General features: G+C 40.4%; 1 protein-coding gene across 7 annotated transcripts in view; it reads right to left on the bottom strand.

The window, feature by feature from the left end:
* Positions 1-23531, bottom strand: part of ARHGAP17 (Rho GTPase activating protein 17) — a 69368-nt gene that overhangs the window by 31499 nt on the left and 14338 nt on the right. For all 7 annotated transcript variants that reach the window (XM_067534335.1, XM_067534329.1, XM_067534331.1 and 4 more), the window contains exon 2: positions 267-306. In XM_067534335.1, coding sequence (XP_067390436.1) covers positions 267-306 — 40 coding nt within the window. The remainder of the gene's footprint in view (positions 1-266; positions 307-23531) is intronic.

Here is a 23531-nt window from a genome sequence, read left to right on the forward strand (position 1 = left end):
TTCTTTGCTTCTAATCTAGACTTGCTTTTTTAGTGTACTTCCACTTTCAGATCCCTTTCTCTTGCTCATGTGGCTTGAAAGTTTCTCTTCTCCTTAAGCTGTATCATAGCTTGCCCAGTCTGAGGAAGCAGAGTCATAGCCACCTAACTTCTATCTTTGTAATCTTGTGATTAGTTTCTGTAAACAGCATTCTATAAAATCAAAAGGATTGCTTAGTTTTTTATTATAAAGCATTTATAGTCTGCACATTAACTTAGTTACAGTACCTGTAATAGATCTTCACTGAGGACTTCAGTTTTCTCAGCTCTGGAAAAAAAGACACAGGAAATGTAAGCCTTGAATTAGAATAATTTGCATGTAAAAAGATTAAGTCAAGAGTCCAAAAAACTTGCAGTACATTAACAGGAAAAATATTCAGAGCTATGAACTGATCTCTTATGAAAAAGTTTCCCCATTTTAAAAATACCATCCTGCTACAAGTTTATGAACGGTTATGATACACAGCACACACTGTCAATATGGCATCTAACACACTGCATGCACGTTGCAGGCCACTGCTGAGGAGCAATCTTTCACCACTTGCCTAACATCACAAATTAGTGAGATGAAGGACATCCTCACGTTCTTAAACGCCCAAATGTACATTCCACAACCATTCTGCAACTGCTTAGCCTCTTATTAAAATGCTCCTTATCACTGTCAAGGTGACCAGTGCACGGCTTCATTAGCCAAGGGAGCAAGGGGTAAGCAGGATCCCCCAGGATCACTATTGGCATTTCAACACCCCCGATGTTGTTAATGTTTTGGTCCGGGAAGAAAGTGCCCGCCTGCATGTTAGAGAACAGCCCTGAGTTTCGAAATACGCACGCGTCATGCTCTTTTCCAGACCACCCACATAGATATCTGTAAAACGACCCCTGTGATCCACAAGGGCCTGCAGGACCATTGAAAAGTACCCCTTGTGGTTTATGTACTCAGTAGAGAGGTGGGCAGGAGCTAAGATAGGGATGTGCGTGCCATCGATGGTCTTCCTCCCCCAGTTTGGGAACCCCATCACGGAAAACCCATCCACTATGTCCTGCACATTTTCCAAAGTCACTAGCCTTCGTAGCAGAAGTCTATTAATGGCCTTGCACACTTGAATCATGGCAGCTCCAACTGTAGATTTATTGACTCCAAAGTGATTCCCAACCGAGCAGTAACAGTTGGGGGTTGCCAGCTTCCACAGAGCGATGGCCACTTGCTTCTCCACCGTCAGAGCTTGTCTCAAGTGAGTATTCACATGCTTCAGGGACGGGGCCAGCTCTGAGCAAAGTTCAAGGAAAGTGGCCTTTCGCATACGAAAGTTTTGCAGCCACTGGTCATCATCCCACAGCTGCATAACGATGTGGTCCCACCAGTCTGTGCTTGTTTCCCGGGACCAGAACCGACGCTCCACTGACTGCAGATGATACGTTACGGCCTGCAGCAATCGGGAATTGTTCCGCTTGATGGCTTGTAGTAGGGCAGCCTCGGTGGCATAGCGGTTGCCTGTGCCTCAGGTTCTTGGTCTTCTTTGAAAACATTCCATGATAAGCCGAGATGTATTTGTGAAGCTCACAATAATAGTGCAGAGTTGAGCTGGCTCCATGTCTCCGCAGCAATGGCAAGTGCACGGCATAAACAAATGGCATGAAAATCGGTTTCCTGTTTGTTTGGGGGAAGAAGGGAGGGGGAAGGAGCGTTGCATCATGGGACGATGAATCTCATCCCAACAGCCACCACAGCTAGTTGCACTGTGGGATAGCTACCCACAGTGCACTGCTTTGACTGCCGACACAATCGTGGCAAGTGTGGACACATGAGCCCGGTGCAAGGAGCATGGTGTGGACACGATCCAGCGAGTTCTAAAAATCGACAGGTGAAAGTGACTTTAAGTTAGTCGACTTCACTCTGCAGTGTAGACATACCCTGAGTGTTCTCATCCAAAAGGGTATTGCCCTTTTTTGAATCCTACTAATATCTTGGCCTGAATATTTTGTGGCCATGAGTTGCCACCACTGATTTGTATAAAAACAATTTTGTCAATTTTAAATTGGTTGCCTTTCCATTTTGCTTAAGACTATTGTTCTCTTATTCTGGTAAATGAAGAATAAGTAAATGAAGCAAATGAAATGCCCAAATTTACTTTCTTTATACTACTCATTATTTGCAAAGTTACCATTTCTCTTTATTCATCTCCCTCCTCCCTGAACAATGCTCTCTTTTTCCTAGAAAAAAAGGGACTGTTCAGGGGGAGATGAACTACAGGGCAAGATCCTCATGAAGTAATCTCTTAATACCTCATATTTGCTGTCCTTCTCTGGGCCTATTCTTTTGCTGCTATATTTGAGATGGGTGACCAGAAATGAACATTATTCTAGGTGAAGGCTTATCACAGATTTATATAACAGCACTATGAAATTTGGACCCCCACCATTGTGTACAGATAGTTCAAATGATCTTTTCTAATGCATGTTACCATACATTTGTTAACAGGGAATCTCATTTGCTATAATGCAAAGTTAGGCTTACTGGCCTGTGACTGCCAGGACAGCCTCTGGAGCTTTTCTTTAAAAGCTGGAAATTATACTTATCTGATACAGAGGCTGATTTAAGGGATAGATTACATACCACAGTTAGTAGTTCTGCAATTTCATGTTTGAGTTCCTTGAGAACTCTTGGGTGAATATCAGGTCCTGGTGACTTATTTCTGTTTAATTATCAATTTGCACCTTTATTGACACCTTTGACACCTCAGTCCAAGACAGTTCCTCAGATCTGTCACTTAAAAAGAATGGTTTGATTGTTGGAATCTCCCTCACATCCTCTGCAGTGAAAACCAACACAAACAATTCACTTAGCGTCTCTGCAACACCCTTGTCTTCCTTGAGTGCTCCTCAATTCCCAGTGGCCCCACAGGCTGCTTGGCAGGCTTCCTGCTTCTGATGTACTTTAAAAAAATTGTTTGCTGTTAATGTGTGTCTTTTACCACTGTTCTTCACATTTTGTGGCATGCCTAATTATACTTTTACACTTGACTTGCAAGAGTTCATGCTCCTTTCTATTTTCCTCAGTAGGAATTGACTTCCAATTTTTACAAGTGATCTTTTTGCCTCTAACCGCATCTATCACTCCCCTGTCTAGTGGCATTTTTTGTCCCCCGACTTTTGCTGAGGGATGGAGGAGGCTAGGGGTGGGTGAATACTTTTAGTACGAGTCTCTGTTGTGGTGTTTTTAATTGAATCCATGCAGCTTGCAGGCATTTCACCCTTCTGACTGTTCCTTTTAATTGCCATTTAACTAGCTTCCTCAGTTTTATGTAGTTCCCCTTTTTGAAGCTATTATATTGTTCAGCTAGCAGACTTAGTAAAAGCATACAGGACCACCAAGTGTCACTGAGGGAACAATGTTACGTAGGCTACCCTAGATTTCTTATGGAAATATAGGATTTGAAACTCTGACCTCAAAAAAAAAAGTCAAAACAATTCTGACATATGAAAGAAGAGCACACTGCTCATATAACGGACATGTCTACTACACAGATCAATAGAGATAATGATTAAATGGGACAGGTTTACTGTTGCTCGGAAAAGTCCTTTCTGAAATTGCATAGGCAAAGCAGAAATTCATATTGGCACATACAACTTTAAAAAGTTACTCTTGACAGCAAAAAGTTATGAATACCCACAAAGGCACCTTGCAAGTTACCTTCAGGACTACCCTGTTTTAAGATCTCCATGCACCAGGAAAAAGGTTTCTAACTGCACTCATAGGTAGAGCCCTGCCTGGATACAAAATTTGAATCTGCATCCAATCCACAAGCAGTAAAAATGTTCCACGGATATCCATGGATTTGCAGGGCTCAACTCATAGGAAATTACATCTGTTCTGGAGTGCCTATGGCAACTAGTTGAACATCCATTTCTCATAAAAATGAGCCAGATGGCTGATCATCCGGAACTTCCACATGAGTGGGTAGAAGTTACAAAGCTCCTTGTATCATCTTTGTTCTCTGACTTTAAAGCAGTTCTGTCCACCGAGTTAGAGAACACATTTAAAACCCAAAAAATTAATTAATCAAAGGCCATCTGGTGGGTGTGTTCTCATACTATAATTAGTAGACCTTTTATATGGCTGCTGTCTGGACCTTTAGTCCAGGCAGTGATTTGGCTAAAAATAATCTTCATGTGCCTCATCTCATCCAAGTCCCTTTGTGCACAGCAGAGGTCTTTTAACAAAGACAAAACATGAACACATTTTTAAGGCTCTGAACCTATTTCCACTGATTTTATTGGGAACAGGAGTGCGCTCTTTAGCCCTAATTGACTTACAAAAAAGCCAATCACTGGATTGCAGAGATCTAGAATGATGCTTCCTGTGTGAGCCATAACACTGCACATTTATCACACATCAGCAGTTACAAAAGTTGATACTGAACAAATCAGATGTAGCCACAAAGAGAAAGAATTCACAAGTAACAGACTGAGTTGCTGACTGTGGTCATTTGGGCTTTGGAATATGTAGGTATATTAGAATACAGGAAAATAAAAGAGGAGAGTTATTAACTTAAACCAAAAGGGGATACGCTAAATACAGTTGCTGTTCATCACTGTAGTCAAACAGCCAATGAAGCAACTGTACAATCTTTATTATAAGGGTAAATCTTCCAGCTACTTCCTATGAATAGTCACAAGCAAGAGAAACAGAGGGCTGAGCGGTCATTGATAACAATGCTTCCTCTTGCATTTTATGGATTATCTGTTCCAGTCCAGATTTTACATCGAATACCCAGCATCATGGGAAGTACATGACTTATTTTTTTGCCAACTGCTTCAGGAATTAGTGAAGATTTAATTTAAAATATTCAAGTTCAGTTCTTAACAGCAGCGAACCATGTAAGGGGAAATAGACATATAATGCAGCCATGGAGTTATATCAGCTTGTTAGAGATTTTATAGAAGTATATTAAGATGTATGCATTTTCACAGATGAGCAAGTCTAAGAGAGGAATGCAGAACACTGTATTACTCTTTCAGCAATGAGTACCATAAACAAGCAACAAGCTCTCTGGAGACACTGGATGAGGGAAGACACCTTTTCACTTAACATTTTGTGCAAACTAATCAATACAACTTGTCAGCTACTAGCTTAGAAGTACCAAAAACAATTCCACGTGGTTGAAAATAGGGTTGAACGAGGGGCAAACACAGTCAGAATTTAGCCTTAGTTTTGTAGGTTTATATACAAATGAATACATATGATTTTACTCTAAGATATATCCCCTCTTATTTCATCTAATAGAGACATTACTATACCTGAAAATAAAGTAACACTTTTATTTGAAAGTTTGTGCTACTACACAACCACTCTCCCAGAAAGACTGGAGTGCATGCTTTTTATATCAAGAGATGACAGTTTAGAAAGGCGTATGGACTATAGGAAATTACATGCAATATATTTTTAGCTTAATAATATAAAGCCACAGGGACAGATGCATAATATCAACAAAAACACTTGAATGACTAAAACAAAGGACAGGCTGTTGCTGTCTAGACAGCGTCTGTCGCTTTTCAGTTTCAAGCGCTTCCTCTAAAACTGATGGGAATACATATGTCTACCATAGACAGCGCTATTTTAAGCGCATGTTGAAGACAGATTATAGTTAGCATCATTTCAACTAAGAACTCTTCCAGCAGATATAGGTAGTTTCAGAAATTCACTCTGGTTTAAAAAAAAACCAAAACCACAACTCTTCCCCCCCCCCCCCCACACACATAAGTTTTTCCTTTCACTGTGAAATCAGCCATGAAGCATCCTTTGCAGTCATGTACTTCATGATAATCTATGGCTCATCTAGACAAGAATTTAAGATATAATGTGTTTTAGATGTTAAGGGTAAACCAAGCACTCACTGGCTTTAACTCATGCTGAATTGGCCAAGTTAGAACAGGGGATGGCCTACGCTTTAAAAATCAACCAACTTTGTAGAATGTAGAAAATGTTTACAGTGTAAATATTATGTTTAAACACAAAAAAGACAGCTGGTTTTGTGAAACAAGCAGGTCTCCAAAGTGTTAAGAATTATAAGCATCTCTTTAAATCACAAGATGGATCCAAGATAGAATGCTGAACGCTGGCACCATGCTTTGCTAAAGCCTGGAGTTGTTCAGGGCACAAGCAGTAGTGGTGTTGATTTGGGCTGCATATCCAAGTATTTGTCAACTGGTCATGTACCTGGCCTGACCAGCAAAGCCATTCAACAAATCCACTCAGTTTTCTAGACTGAGTTTTAGTTCAACATAACATCCACCCACTGTCAATATCTTGGCTTCCAAGGATTGATACGATATTAATGGACTGCAGTTGCACATAGAATCGTACTTCAACCCTCACTTAGCAGCTCAAGGTAAGGCTTCCAAGTATCGTCTACTGCATTCACAAATTAACTAAAATTACAGCTTGTATAGAAGTTAATTACAAAAGCCGTGTCATTTGTTGCACCGCCATGTAATGAGATGGGCAACCTGATATCTCTTGCTCCAGCACAACTCTAAAGTAAAATTTTGCAGATGCTTTTATGATTTTTACATAGGAATTAAGACATACTGTACTGGACTGATCTGTGGTCTGTCACTATAAGGCAACTCTTGGGTTTCTAATGAGAAAGATTTCAATTAATTCTACTTGGAAGGCTTTAATGATAGAGCTAGAGAATACCCTTTTTCTTCAGCTAGGTTCTGTTACAAGCCAAGGGAATTCCTTTAAACAAAACAAAAAACACTATCTTAGCACAAAAGCTATATTCTGCCATATGTACGGTTTCTGTTAAACACACATTTACTGCACCAGAAGCTGATTTAAAATTGAACAGGAGTGAGGGGAGCAGTTACTACATAGATGTAATTGACAACTCCATTTGCAACTATAGTGTGTGTGCAATTCTTAAAAAAAAAAAAAAAAAAAAAAAAAAGGGACCCTGTATTGCATATTAAAATTAAGCATCTTGTAGTTTTGAAGTTTCTTATTTTGGAAGTAAAGCCTACTTTGGAAAGATGGGCATTGTCTGTACATCGCCTACCGCAACAGCATCCTGGTCCATGACTGGGTCTAGGTGCTACAATTATAGAAATAAGGTAAGATTCCTTAAGGGTGCAAGCTAGTACTATTGTAGCAGACAGAAGTTACCACTGGTAGATAAACTATGGATTAATAAATGCATAGCCTACGGTTATTCCACTGTATGGGGGTGTGTGGGAGAGAGAATGTCCTTCTAATTTAGTTCTTCCTAAAGCCACTGGGACAGATTAAGGAACTCTGCCATTTAGGAAGAAATAAATTAGATTGCTCTACAAAACTATAGCACTCATGCCACACTACTGCTGAGCAGCATGCAAGAACAGGTATGAGCACTTTTAGCTCTTGCCCTAGTATGGTCCCACTGCAACTTAAAACAATCTGAAGGGCTTTTCAACCCAAGATGTTTGGGCCTATATCAGTAAACAAAAACTATTTTTCTGGCTGATCCCCTTATGTTAAAAAGGTTTAATAACTTTGTGTCCAACTCATTCCATGAAATGACCAAGCGTAAATCTGACAATGAAGCAGTGTTCTACTAGAGTAGATTAACAATAGCAACTAAGAATCTTTAAAGAACATTCCCAGATGCATTAGAAGAGTTTCTACAGACTAGGGAAAAACTAGCTGGGTTTAACAGAGGTGTTCAGTTTAATAAAACAAATCTGCAACTTCAAATACAATTCCTCCTGCAGTACCTGTTTATACACATGACATGGCCTTTAATCTAGTTTCTCAAACTAAGATTAAAATTCCTAAACTACGTCCTCTACTATGGTAGTTTCACAGTTTAGGAGTTCAACTGAATGTAGACAAAACAGTTAAATACCGAGAATGTAAAATGAAGACTCTCCAAACTATGACTAATTGAAAAAGCATGCCATTTCTCCAGCCCCTCCTATGTACTATGAGGCCCAAAACATTCCAGGTTTGTGACTGATCTGTTGGGTGAATTTCCGGTACACAGAACCTACTGGCATGTGTTATGGCAACAGAAGATCTGTTTAAACTAAGGAAATTCCCTGACACATTCTGTAACAATAAAGATCATGTTTACGTAAGAATAAAGGACGTTAGAAATGATTAGTAAACTGTAATGAGAGAAAGTGGAAGCCCCGCATGCACCAAGTTCCTTCTCAAATGTTACACAGCTTTCCACAACAGAAATGGCAATTTGATTGTTCATCTGTTCACACAGTGTAGATATAAAGTAGCTGATTTGCAGTGGAGTGTTGCCAATTAGAATAAGAGTTGGACCTCTGGGAAAAGGAGGGTTCTGGAAACTAAAGGCAAAGTTGCAGGATACAGCACAAAGGGCACAATGATTGATAGCTGCTCTGGACAAGTCCAAGGGTTCCCATTTTCTGAATAACCACGAAGGGTTCCATAATTACCTGTATTCTCAAGTAAAATGAAGGATTACACTAAAATTTTAAAAATGTTGGTTTAGAAAGCCAAGAAAACCTGAACATAACTGTTTGTCAAGTATTTTTGAACATCCATAAGAAATACCAGTTTCACCAGGAATAGCACAAATGCATAATTGCTGTAAATACAATAATCATGGCACAACAAAGCATGCTGAAAGGCAGTAAGGATTAATTATCGCTGCCATAATGTTAAACCTGGAAAACAGTCTCCCCAAGTTGTTCAAAGTCAGCCAAAAGTACCATGGTGAAACTTACCTCCCTTCTGAATATCACAAAATTTTAATAAGTGTTTCAAGTCACAGTATGACACGCAGTCTCAATTGTCATGTTAAGGTTTAGTCATTTCTAAAGACAGTAATTAAATTGGATCTGTTTAAGATGATGTATATAATTCCAGAATATGATGAAACATTAGGAAATTGTATATTTTGGTCTATAGTTAGGGCAATTACCCACTTATGTGCCAAGCTCATTAACCATATAAGAACCCAAGAATTTCTTAATTGTTACTTTAAAACTTTTTAAGTTAGCCACCCCAACATTGGGATTTTGGCCTTTTATTTATTTATTACTGTTTTCCAGTACTGCTTCTCTAGTTATATGGGTTATGTAGCCATATCCACTGTATTCATCTTTCCTCCTTTCTGGAACGGCTCCTCAGCCCAGTAATGCCTTAGAACATAATATATACAAACATTCTAAATTGGAGCTGGGCTGCTCCTCTCTTGTGTAGTTAGGCAGTGAGAAAAGTGGCAGCTCACAGCTACGCTTTCACTTTAAAACCACCCTTTGTCCTCTAATTTCAGTGAGCAATTCTGCTTCATGTACCACGGCCAAGGGTCACTTATACTTTCTAAACAGTAGATCAAGAGGAAGAACTCTGAAGCTAGGAATTTTCGTCTTTAATGTAGAAAAGTCTATTAGCCAAACCTGAAGAACGGAAGGAGAGATTAAGGGTGTATCTATGCACCTTAAAAAAACCCCAGAGAAGAGTCTCAGAGCCTGGGGTCAAGTGACCCAGGGTCACACTACACGACTAAAAACAGCAGTGGTGGTTTCCACTCTGGCTGGAGCCTGACTGACACTTGAGGAAAGAAGTGGGTCTCACAGTCGGGGCAGGAATGTCTACACTGTTATTTTTAGCTCTGTAGCACAACCCCGAGTCAGTTGACCAAGGCTCTGAGACTCGCTGCTGCAGGTTCTCTTTTTTTGCAGTGTAGACATACCCTTAGCCTCAGTTTGGCAACGTTCTGGAGAGGGCACTGGCTTCGGAGAAAGTCACAGGTCCCGTCCAACCAGCACAGTGAGGATTCTATGATCACGGACAGGCTAAAAAGTAGGTCAAGAGCTACAAAACAAGTAGAAGCTTAACGCCCTTTAAAAGCCAATAAGGAAGCAAGAGCAATAATAAAACAAAAAATGCTGTAAAAAAAGCTTGGACACTCACTAGAAAACAAGTAACTTAGTTCAAATGTCACAATGGTAATAGAAATCTTTACTCATACTGTATGTGGAACCTTAAGTGTTGGTGTAATAGATGTCTATGGGAGTAATTTGCTTCATGATGAAATGACAAGTCAAAGCTCTTACTCTGACAAGATTATAGTAGAGGCAAATAGTTATCCACCCGAAACATAACACAAGACTATTAAAGTAGTTATTAGTTTTTCCTACCATTCCATTTTCCTTAGCTAAATTGAAAGCTATTAGTTTGCTACCCAAGAGAGGCCAGATGGGTAGCTTTTGGCAAGCTAACATTTCAAAGCACCTTCACGTAGGCTGTGTCACCAATACATCCTGCTCATTTTCTATAGTACAATAGGCAAGATTTGCTGCCAGGAAAAATGGAAAATTAGCAACTCTGCTCAAAAACAAAGACAAAGCATTCAGAATCAAAGAGGTTAGTTTCCCTTAAGAGTCTTGTTTTTCTAAAGTTAATTAGAAATTCTCCACAAAATGTAATTTGAGAAAGTAAGACATTTCACATTTATTGATTAATTCCTCCCCCGGCCCCCATTCTACACTGTACTAAGGTCCAAAGCATCTTGGTGACTAGACTTTAGCTCTTTCATGTCACTTCAACTATATATGTTAGTTTGAAGTTCCACGTCTTAATTTAAAAGTCTCAACATGTTTGATGAGAGAAAAATGCCCAAAGAGGAAAGAAATGAAGTTGTAGAACACCACCAAAACACATGGTCCCCAGTCAGTTTCAGATTGCTGGTTGCTCTCAGTAGAACTAAATAATGCGACGTTTTCTAAAACTAGTGCCAAAATTCAGGAAGAGTAGGCTACTTTACGTATTGTTAACTGTGCAGTTAATGAAATGGATATAACTATTATTTTGGTCTGTAGACAGATAGAAACACTTTATGCAAACTTTTAATATAAATTACTTACCATAAAGGAAATAGCTACTCTTTCATTAAGCCTTCTTTAACCACTGGAGATAATATGGGGGAGCAGAGAAGTCCCAGGATTATCAGGGATGTGACAAAATACCATTTGGCTTTTCCCTCTTCTCTTTTTATCTGTTCAGCTCTCAAAAAAAATTTTTTTTTAAATTAGTAAACTATCCTAAATATTCTCAACACAACTTGAAGTTCTATTACCACACTGCCCTTACTGCTTTATCTCCTACTTAGTGTGAGTTGGAAGAATTTATTGTTAGTGTCCACAAGTTCTGTACTTATCTACTTCTATAGATAAACAGTTCAGGGCTTTTGAACTTCTGGTTTGTTTGCAGACCTGATAATACCAAAAACATGCCCAAGAAGCAAGCAAATTTAGCTTTTCCTTAAGGGTCCAATCCTGGTCCAACTGACATTATGGGAATTTGCCTATTTACCTCAATGGGAGCAGAACACAAAGTAAGGGTAACCTGAGGATGAGAGCATGAGTATGTCAGTGCTATAAAGCTGTTAGGTAGGGAGGAGGAGGAGAAGAGGGGTAGCAATGTTTAAGAAGTGCATTTGTTGCTTTTAGTTTTGTATCCTTTTAAGAAATAGGACTTTGTATAAAAAGAGTGTTAAAAAGTCTTTTAGGGTACTATAAAAATATTTTCTACAATTCATCCTGCCTTTGGAATTATATATCAATGGTCCTTCTTCAGAGCCATTTTAATGCAGGGAAATTAATTTATCCTTTTGGAAATCTGTGCCAGCATTCAGCTTTCTGGATACAGCAAGATCTACTGCAGGAGTTTGAATTTACTGGCATAGCATTTTGAACACAAGCCCGAAGAGCAGGACATTGTTTCTCTCATCACAGAAACCAAATCCGCCGTTTTACTCAACTACACTGCTCTGTGTATTTAGTCTCATTTCTGCTTTGGTGTCAGAATAGCTTTTACTATTTTACTTATTCCTTTGCCCTTGGCATCCTGACTTCCCTAAATGCAGTGTGCTTCATATCTGTGGAAAGTTAGACAAGCCAACTTCTTTGGAATCTACTTTCAAAAGTAGTTTCTCTGAGATTTATTCGATATTTAAGAAGCTATATAGAATATGCTCTGACTAGCCTTAAGGACATGTAAGCACCATCATTTTTCAATACTCATATGCTGCTTAAGAGGTATTTTGCCACTTTCAAAGGACAATTCTAGCACGGGATTTCACACTCCCCGTCCCCAACACACCCCTACCTATGCATACCTTTGGTAAGAGAACACTTGAACTTTTCAGAAGTACAGTGAAATGTTGTTTTCTCCTTTCATACTAATGAGTGGAAGGCAAAGCTAAGGTGGTGTCCTCATTACAGTTATATTAAAATTTACATTCAGTTAGGTTTTGGCTAAGTTCCAATATTCAATTTTGGCAGGTTTAATTTTCAAGTCAGATAAGAAGCAGCACTATTCCTTCCCTAGAGGACCCAGGGAATAGCCATCTTACTTGCAACGTCCCTCCTTGGTCCATTTCCAAGGATAGCCCAACAAGGGATGTTAAGAATCTAACCCTTCTGGTCAAATCACATTCTTGAACTCAGGAAGAACTCTGGGACCTTGCAGTTCTGCTTACTGTTTCTAGCGCAGCTACTTCTCAATCCTCACTAGCAATTTTGCAATCAGTATTTTTCTGTCAAGAGATAGATAAGATAATCCTACATGTCAATATTCATAACTGTCTACATCAGTCAAAACAAACAAACAAAAAAAACCAGATTACATTAGACTATAAACCCCCCAAGGGAAGGGACCACATCCTCCTGTGAAACAATGCCTAACTCAAAGCTCTGATTCCCAAGTGATGCTACCACAATACAAACTACCAACAGCAGAGCGTGCATAGTAGGAGCTAACATTTCCAGAGTGCATTTCTCTCCTACTTTTTCCTTTTAAAAAAAGCTTACAAGAATTCAGAATAGAGTAGGTACTATTTTCCAAATATTTTGGCAATGTTAGGGATTGGGGTGTTCTGAAATCCCAGTATGACCATTTATTTTCTGTGTTTTCATAGTCAGGTTGATAGCAAGTTAATATCCATAGACTTTGGTTCTTTGTCCATGCCCAGACAGCATAAGCCATACCACTAAAACCAAACCACCCATGATTATATGCACACAAAACACCATGTATTTAGCAACCAAATACAAGGTGGTGTTGGCTGCATAGAGCAGAGGAGGCAGAGTTTGAGGTGGGTGGGTGGTAAGGAGCCAAGCCTGTCAACACCCACTACAGCAACCCTCCTAGTTGGAGGGAAGGCAAGCCATTAGCTGGCAGATACCAATGATGCAGTCCAAGAAGTGGGACTAGTCTGAGGCCCTGACAATCCAGCACCATCTTGAGTGGCTTGCACCATTTTAAACAGCTTAGTTTCCTACCGTGAATGAATTTTAGACAATTTATTGCACAAACTATAAATAAATTACTTTCATCTCCACCTCTTTATTGGGAGTTTTGCATTCATCACCAGATGAAAGCCATAACTCAAACTTTAGAAGTAACAATAAATAATCTAATTCAGGAACAGATACTGCATGAACTGACTGAGCTTGCAGTTCACAGCACCCAGTCAAAGGAGTTTGTTCTGCTGCAGCAACTTTCTGCTTCCAGAACAGATTTAATACTGAACCCATCAGAAAAGAGAATTTAATTATCAGAGAGGTTCCATTTTTAAGAACACAAGATGTTTCACAAAACAAGAGTGACAGCTTTAGAAGCTTATGATGAAACAAAAGCTTGCTGATACAGTTACAAACTACAACTAACTAAGAACTTCCATTCTCATCTCATTTCTCTTGCTCCATCAAGCTCTTCCAGTGAATTCTGCCCAAAGATATGGTCATTATTTAGCTTTAAGTTAAATATGTTTGTGACCCGTCCATGCCTAGGGTAGACACCTGAAAATGCCAAGGTCAGGGCAGGCTGCAAAAGGAGAGCAGATTCTCCCAGCACTGGTGGGTGACACTGAAGTCAGACTTCCCAACCAGCCACAAACAGTGCTTCTGATTCCCCCACCCTGGTTATCAAGAAGCCAAAATAAAGATATACGCAGCCCCCTTTATTGTATTTCAGTCTCCGGCTCCCAATCAGCCACTAGGTCCAGTAAAGAGACCAGTTATTTAAACTCTATGCTCTTTACCAAAAAGGTTTCTCCTGACCCCAAAGGGTCAGCCACAGTACCAGATCAATATAAGTTTAGATCTTACCCAAAATACCCGCTGCCAGCCAATCCTTTAGTAAATAAAACTAAAGGCTTATTATAAAAAGAAAAAAATTATAAGAGAAATGTCAAAGGATTAAAGCAATCAGATACATACAAATGATTTGAAAGTCTATATATATCAGGTTTCTAAAAGAACGGTGGAGTTTGCAGGCCTGTATAGTCCCTCTGGTTTACATCCAGTATCTGGATGGGTCTCAGTCCTTTGTTTCACAGCTTCAGTAGATGAGTTGATCCAGAGATAGGTGATGACTGAAAGACAGACTAAAGACTGGTGACTGAAGACAAAATGGATCCCGGGCAGCTGCCTTTTATGTCCTTTCGTCTGTGCCATGCTGCTTGTGGAATTTTACAGGAACCAAAATGGAGTCCAAAGTCAGATGAGTAAATCCTGGTGACTCTTCAGGTATATCCCTGGCTTCTCCCCCTGGGCCCCTTGAACCTGTGAATTTCTTAATGGGCCATTAAGCAGGCTATTGCTGCAGCCATCCTATCTGGGGTATGACCCAGGAACAGCACAATTTGAAATACAGATATATCAAACATATCCATAACTTCCACTACACATATAACACATGAACATAAACATCATCATCTTACTTAGCACATTATAGCCTTTCTAACAGTACCTGACATGGCCTATCTCATATGAATTATGATTCTAACATACTGATGTCAAACAATACAATAAATGCCTCTCCCCAATGCAGACAGCGTGACACCCCCAATGAGAGATTGGTGTAAAAGGGAGTAATCAGAGCTCCTGAATGCACCTCAAGAGCCCTCAAGAGTCACAACGTTTATTCAGTTTAGTTTTATACAACCATTACATACTGTGCCAGACCTAATTCCAGCCACCCAACTTTGACAGGATGAAGCTATTCTAATCAAAGGCATCTCAACAAATTCCACAAATAATCATCCTGGAAGGAAAATGGATTGTTTCCTCACAGCAGAGGGAAACCTAAGGCAGATTGTTCGTATTAGCAGATCTGGAATGCCTTAGTAAATGAAATAGATCCAAGCCTCTCTCAAGTGAGTCGAGAGACTTTGCTACTAAGGAACAACTGCAGTTCAGGCCAAATTCTACTTCAGTGTCTTTGTAATGCACAAGTTACTGCAATGAGCTCTTGAACTATAGCTTCAGAACTCTCTACAACACACGTTTTGAAGGACATTTAACTAAGAAAATGCAGTTTAGATTAAAATAGCCTTTAAGCCATCACTTTTGTGCTCTAATATCAATGGAGCAGGGTGTCTAGACAGCAGCTGATTTTACATGCCACTGGCACTTCAAATCCTGTACAATAATGTGGACAGATACAGGCTGAACACTAACATTGAACTTCTTTGCTTTAATGTGTTACGGTAAACCTTTTACACATTGCACGACTGCAGGTTTGTGGTTCAAATGCAGAATAAGTTCCTTGTTAGAGGAAACTGCCCCAGAGACATTCCAAAGAGAAATTGTGTTTCTTGCCTTGAGTCTGAATCTGATTTCAATTTCAGATCTGAACAAGAAAGTCAGTAGCAATTAGTATCTAAGCTTATGCTGAGTTTTCTGTTTATTATAATGACAAACTTGTCTATTGTCAAGTTATAAACTTATTGCAGCTATACTGTGCCTTAATATGCAATTAAATAACTTGCTGGAATGTTTAGCTAGCAGGGTTTTAGTGACCCATTTTCCTATTTTTTTTTCATATCTCCCCCAATAAACAAAGTTAGAAGTTTATTTTAAATGAGTGTAAGAGCCCCCAAATAAGTATTTCCAATGCCTATAAGTGCACTCCATTGTTCACTGTTAGGCATGCAAGGAGACAGTTCTGTTAACAGAAGATATAAGTGCTGTGAAGGGGAATGAAAATCTCAAACATTTAACTCCGGTCAAGATGGAGTCCGGCATTTATTGTTTTAAGCAGTGCAACAGAACACAAATGCTCTAAACTAGAGACTTTGGTCGACCAAAGTCAGCTTTTGGCACCAAACCAGTGGTGGTGTACACACTGCTATCCTCCTCCACCCCCCACCCCACCCAACCCAACTTCTCTGATTTTACGACAAAATAAAACCACATCAATGAGTGGCATAGACCTTTTTGTGCCAAACTTTTAGCAACAAAGCATCAGTGTAGTCCCCAGGGTTGGTTATGTTGCGGGAAATGGCCACCAGGAAGTGTCCTACAATGCTCATCCTGACTGTTCTAGCCATCAGTTTGAACTCTGCTGCCCTACAGCCATCTGCCCCTCCCCCTTTAAAGTCCAGGGAATTTCCACTTCCTGCTTGGTCGGCATGGACAACTCACATCTCATCTTCCCAGCTGACCATGGCGGCTCCACGCACCAGACACTCTCCCGCTTGGAGCACACCAGAGCTTCGGGGTCTGATCAGCATTTGGGGAGAGGAAGCTGTTTAGTCCCAGCTCCACTCCAGCCAAAGGAACTTCGATACCTTTGGTCAAATTTCTTGTTTAATGCCAGAGAAGGGCTATGATCAGGACACACTGCAGTGACATGCGAAAAATCAAGGAGCTGCAGCAGGGGTACCAAAAGGCTACAGAGTCAAACTGTCGCTCTGGTGCAGAGCTAAAGACCCGCCACTTCAATAAGAAGCTGGAAGCCACCCTTGGAAGCGACCCCACCTCCATGAGACCCATGGATACCTCTGCGGGCCCAGAAGCAACAGACACCAGACTCAACCCCGAAGTAGTGGTCGTGGGCAAGGAGGTCGAGTTGGAGGATGATGAGAAGGGGACTGTGTTGTTTGGTGAGAGAGAGAGCAAGGACCTCTTCTCAACCCTGGAAGCTTCAAGCCAGTCCCAGCCCTCCAGCTCTGGCATGCAGGAGAGATGAACTTGGGTAAGTGATTTTTTTGAGCTGATGCTACTCGGTTACATGAGGTACAGTGATCCTTTGCTTTCTTGCATTATACAGCTGGTTGAAGGGATAGAAATGCACAAGAGCAGCTGTGTTTGCATGTGCTTCCGATTCCCCTGTTCAGCTAGGCAGTGCGGTGGAAATGTGTGTTAATGCACATCGAGATTTCATAGGAATCCTCCAGAGAAATCTCTAAGAAACTTTCCTGAAGGTACTCGCCAATCCTCTGCCAGAAATTCATCAGCAGACCTGCTTTGTTTCTTCACCCTGTTGTAGGGAACTTTCCCGTGCCAATCGGCAATCATTTGTGCAAGGACCAAAGCAGCACACAGGAGAGCAGCTTAGGGACCCGTTTTGAAGTTGCTTGTATGAAGGAGATGCACCCTAGCATCCCTGCTTACTCTCAGGAATGAGATATTGGCTTCTATGGACCCAGACTATGGAAAATGGTGCACAATTTGAAATTTTGTCCCTATCTACCTGAATCAATACCCCAAACAATCACCCAGAACCTTTTCTCCAGCTTGAGTGCCCCCTGCCCTTGGCACAACTCACCATGCCCTGGTTGTTCATCAAGCTGTGTGCTTGCCAGGGGACAGTGAGAAAGAGGTGTATTTTACAATAATGCATCAATGCTGTTATTGCACTCTCAGTCATGATTCTGTTCATTGTTTATTGTGCTTCTACAGATGTGCCTTTGAGGGGAAACCCCTCCACACCTGCCGAGTGCCTTTGGCTGATAAGAAAATGACCATAGAGAATTAAAGAGATGTTCCAAGAACTCTTCCAGTCCTCTGAGGTTGGGTGGGTGGGGGAAAGGGGGGAGAAAAAAGGGCATGGAGACACAGTGTCCGAAAATCAGAAAATTGATCCGCAGAAGAGGAAGGAAACCAGGAGCAAGTGATAGCAAGTCACGTGCGCATGATAAAAGTCACAGAGGAGCAAAGGGAGCTGCTAAAGTCACTAATAACAATGCTGCAGACTGAATTCATGCATGCTTATCCTGCCTCTTGCAGCTAAAACAGAACTGCTTTCCATACCCTCCCCAAACTCCACCCACATATTCCTACTAAACTCCTGGTCCATCTCAGTACTCCATTCACTCCACTCCTTCAGACAGCATCCAGAATGATAGCTGGACTTACACTCAGATGTCATAGCTCACAGTGCCCCTCACTGCTTTCTCCCTCCAGCCCAGCTTTTTGTATATGTTGTGAATAATAGTTATTTAATAAAGACATACAAGGAAGAATAAACAATCTTTGTTTGTCTCTTGCACATGATGATTGCAGCTCACATTGATACACAGTGCAAGCTGGATACCAGTCATAGCATAGCACAGTGCTGTTTACAAGATCCCTTACTGTTGCTCATTGTCAAAATGACTGTTCAAGGGCTCCCTGATTCGAATGGCCACCCGTTGTGCCCCCATAGCCCATATATTTGGTTGTTCATAGTCAACAAGGCGATCTGCATCTGCACTCCACCCAGGAGGAAACTTTTCACCCCTAGCTTCACAAATATTATGGAGCACGCAGCAGGTGGCTATAACCATGGGAATATTTTCCTCATTTAGGTCTAACCTGCCTATTGAAGCGCTTCTTGCTACTATCCACGTTGCCTGTATAAGGCTTCATGAACCATGGCAGTAAGGGGTAGACTGGGTCTCCCAGGATCACTATGGGCATTTCAACACCCCTATTGGAATCTTTTGGTCTGGAAAGAAAGTCTCTGCTTGCAGCTTTCTGTACAGGCCAGTGTTCCTGAAGATGCGTGCATCATGCACATTCCCCGACCAACCCACGCTGATGCCAATGAAACACCCATGGTGATCCACAAGCATCTGCAGTACCATAGAGAAGTACCTCTTTCTACTGATGTACTTGGTTGCAAGATGGTCCCGGGCCAAAATTGGGATATGCGTGCCATTTATCGCCCAACCACAGCTCGGGAATCCCATCACTGCAAAACCATGCACCAAGACACTCAGTCCTTCATAGCAGAACGCAATTAACTGCTCTGCACATTTGTGCTCACAGCGCCAACAGTGGACTTCCTGACTCCAAACTGATGAGTGGCCGACGGGTAGCAGTCTGGAATTGCCAGATTCCACATGGCGATTGCCACGCACCTCTCAACCAAGACTGCAGTTCTCATTCCCACAGGGCAGGGGCAAGCTTTCCACAGAGTGCCATGATGGTGGTTTTGCGCATTCAAAAGTTCTGCAGCCATTGCTCATCATCCCAGACCACTCAATGCTTGCTTCACATGCCCAAAAGCAGTGGAGCACCACGTGCAGATACTCCATGAATGCAAATAGTAAGATGGCGTTGTTTGTTTGCATGGCACACAGCAGGTCAGGTGCCTCAGATTCCTGTTCCGATTGGGAACTCATGATATACTGTATGACCACCCGCGATGTGTTCAGTGGAGAACAGTGCAGGAGCCATCCTTTCAGACAGACGGTGGGCATTCAAGAAACTGGAGCCATTGCAAAAATGCAGTGAAACACAGTCAGAAACCCATGGAATGACAGGATGGAAATTACTGCGTCATGGGATGTTGAGCCTGTATCACGATGTGCTGAGATACTCTCCGCCTCCCCACAACTCCTAGCGGCACTAGGTGGCGAGTTGCACAGTGTGATAGCTGCCCACAGTGCACTGCTCTCACCATCGATCCTAGAGCTCCAACTGTGGATGTGCTTCAGTGCACTTGAGTGCTGTGTGGACAGGCACAAGCACTGTAAATTATAGTGCGTTTTGATCATCTCTGTAACACTTTCTAGTGTAGACAAGGCCAAGTTAGTAACTGATGTTCTTAAATAACAGAATGAGTCAACAGTTCCCTACATGTGAGGTTGGCAGCTTTTAGTTCTGGATAAGGACCAATTCCCTTGCTAAATCACCTGCTGACCTGGGAGTTCCCTTGTGCTGTCATAAAAGACAAGAGGCCCCTCAGATTTTTAAATGTATTTTTTCCTGCTCTGGTCACCAGTACATAAATTGGCAGTGTACAAGTTACCATGGTTTAAAGCTCCATAATCTGCATAGCTGCAATTGCCATATTGCTAAGTAGTGGAAGAACATCTTTAATCTTGTTATATAATGAGATGTTGAAAACAGTAAGATATTTGGCATATACAGCCTTAAAAAAGGTATGTTTAAAATACCATTGTGCCATTGCTTAGTTTTAGATGCAGGCACACAATATTAATAGCATATGCTTACAATAAAAAAGGACAACCATATAAGTAGATTTCAAAAGCATGTTGAGTTAATTAAAAGCATTTAGACTTTTTTTTTTTTTTTTGGCATTGGCAAGTTTGGAGTCTTGCGTCTCAGTCATATGGTCTTCCCAGAATCGAGAAACAAACATCTGAAGCAGAAAATGCACATCTAGCCACAAAGATAGATGGTTTACATGACTTAAAAACGTCCCTTCCTAAAAAAAATACATGAAGTTTAGAGATTCAAATGTTCAGGGTGACTTGACAGTTTGTTACTATAAAGGAGAAACACTGTAAATATGATACCAAATAAACCCATTTATAATCTTCCATAGTAGAGGTAGACATTCTGAAATGACATCCAAATGGCTCTGAAGTAGTATTTAATATCTGAATCTAGATGTTTAGTGCTTTAGAACAAAATCAGGGCTAAAAACAGATGTAAGTTCAATGCAGACAAAGCCATGAAGAAAGAAAGCAGCTACTAAAGAGAAGCAGAACTGTGGATAACAAAAGCAGAGCAAAGCAAATTAAACAAGGAAAAAGGGACAGAAGGAGGCAGGAGTGAGAAAATAGGCAAAAACCAGAAGCGCTACAGCAACTGTCAAGGCATGGCAGTGGGGGATCAGGTATTATAGGACCAGAGACTGCAGGCCATATTTACAGGATGGGACACTATCCAGGAAAGCAATGACTCTGAAAAAAGATTTGAGAGTCACATAGGATAATCAGTTGAACATGAGCTCCCAGTGTGACACTGTGGCCTGAAGAGCTAATGCAATCCTTGAATGCATAAATGGCAATCTTGAGTAGGCACAGAAGTTATTTTACCTCTATATTTGGTACTGATGTGACTGCGGCTGGAATAGTGTGTCCAATTCTCGGGCCCACAACTCAAAAAGCATGTTGATAAATTGGAAAGCATTCAGAGAAGAGCCATGAGAATGATTAGAAAACATGTCTTATAGTGAGTCTCAAGTCGCTCAATCTGTTTAGCTTAACAAAGAGGCAATGGGGAGGGGGACTCGATGACAATCTATAAATATCTACATGAGGAACAAATATTTAATAATGGGCTCTTCCATCTAGCAGAGAAAGGTATAATATGATCCAATGGCTGGAAGTTGAAGCTAGACAAATTCAGACTGGAAATAAGGTGTAAATTTTCAGCAGGGAGTGTAATTAACCATTGGAATAGTTTACCCAGGGTTGAGGTGGTTTCTCCATCACTCATTTTTAAAATCAACATTGAATGTTTTTCTAAAAGATCTGCTCTAGGAATTATTTTGGGGGAAGGTCTCTGCCCTGTATTACACAGGGGTTCAGACTAGAACAGTCCCTTCTGGGCTTGAAAATTTTCACTGATGCCAAAGAAAAACATTGGTAATTGAGGGTTTAGTTAAAAGGTCAGTCTTTTCACATTCAGTTGTCACACTGATTTCCTGAAGGATACATGTGGGTAAGGACTAAAAATAGAAAAACTTCTGTGCCCCAATAATTCTTAAACAGGTTCCCCACCTGGGTTGGAATTTCCTCTCCAATAAATAACTCTAATTTGAGACTGTTCATCTGAGTACTGTGGTTTGCGTCACTGGTTGCTCATGTCTGTTTTTACGTTGCTTAGCTACAGTGTATACAGAAACCATGTTAATGTGTATAACATGCGGAGTTATGCTATTACCATCCTGGCATGTCATGCACAGTTTGATGTTTTTGCTGTTCAAGCATTAATCTGAAAATTAACCCTTTATTATTAAGCATCTGAGAATAAATTCTGGAGCTCTGAGTAAAAGTTTAATTCAGGGTTACTAGCCTTATACTATAGCTTTTGTTTGGACAGTTTAGCACGTTTAAAAGTTGGCTATTACAGTGCAGAGCATTAGATTTAAAATACCTCAGACTTCTGTTCCAGTGTACTTTTCACCTGAGAAAACTGTATTAAGATTACTGGTTCTGGATGCCAAGTCAGTTTATGGCTATACTTAAACCAGTTTGTAAGAAATGTGATCCCAGTAACATAGTGCCTCATTCCTATTTCTGTCCAAAGCAAAAAATTAAAGCAGCTTCTTACCAGGTCTCAGTTTTACATATTATTGTGTTTTCTTCATCTGAAGCAACATGATTACTTTACAACAATATAAATGGGTGGGTGAGGGGGGTGGGCGGAAGAGAGACAGTTTAGTTATACAGAATTATTCCACAGCTACAGGATCTTTTGAGGTATTAATTTATCAAACTTCAAAATATTTGATTAGACTGTAAAATCCAAGCAGAAGTATGAAGGCGCATAGCTTCAACACAGCTGTCTCTGACTTTAAATGCAGCAACAGATAGTGTAGATGGAGAGATGTAAGAGTAATAAGGGGGTCTGAACCAACACTGTGCTATACCTTGATATGTAATATCCTCTAAAAACCTGAATGAAGGAGCACTACACATTACCAGTCAAAATGAAACATGGTAGTGTCTACAGTATCTTCATCATCACGGGTTACAATGGGGCACCAAGTTCATTTTGAAAACAGATTCCGTTTGTTAGACTTCCTCAGCCCTTCAGATGCAATTTAAAAAATCCAGAGTATTAAGTACGAAAACTGAGACCAAAAACATCCTAAACTCCTTTAAAGTTTGCCATAATAATGAAGAATAACTGCTCCTAATTTAAGATGTATTCAGGAGTGGTAAATTTTAATATTAATATTAAACCCTGCCTATTGGAAAGCCCAAATACAAGAGTGTAGCAGAGTTTATAAAAAGGAGACTTAGAATTTCTAGATGTAAACATTCAGACTGTTAGTATTTCCTCCTGTATACACACTACCTTTGATTTTAGTTACTCTAAACATATCCACTGCAACATAAATGATATATATAAGTGATATATATATATATGCAGCAAGTAACTGATTATAGCTGTTTATCCACTACTAACCTGTTTGCCTGCAACAAAAATGCAATAATCTCCTATAATCTCAAATGTGATATTTGATTAAAAACAAAAAAGTATCAGATACAGATTTATATTTTCAGAGCAGTTATTGAAATTATATTTATTCCCTTATCTTATTGGCCACCATCTAAGGCAGCTTCTATCCTTAGGATGCTTTGTCTGGTTAACCAAATTTCTGTAGTAAATTATGAAAATTCAAGTGCAAAGTATCCACTTAACCTTTTATTTTAAATAAAAGTAGCCACAAAGCAGTAATATTGTTGAGCAAGTGGGTTAGTATTTGTGTATTAC

This window comes from Emydura macquarii, unplaced genomic scaffold (genome assembly GCF_026122565.2).
Source record: "Emydura macquarii macquarii isolate MOO-44397 ecotype Brisbane River unplaced genomic scaffold, CSIRO-AGI_Emac_v2 contig_3390, whole genome shotgun sequence".
NCBI classification, from domain to species: Eukaryota; Metazoa; Chordata; order Testudines; family Chelidae; genus Emydura; species Emydura macquarii.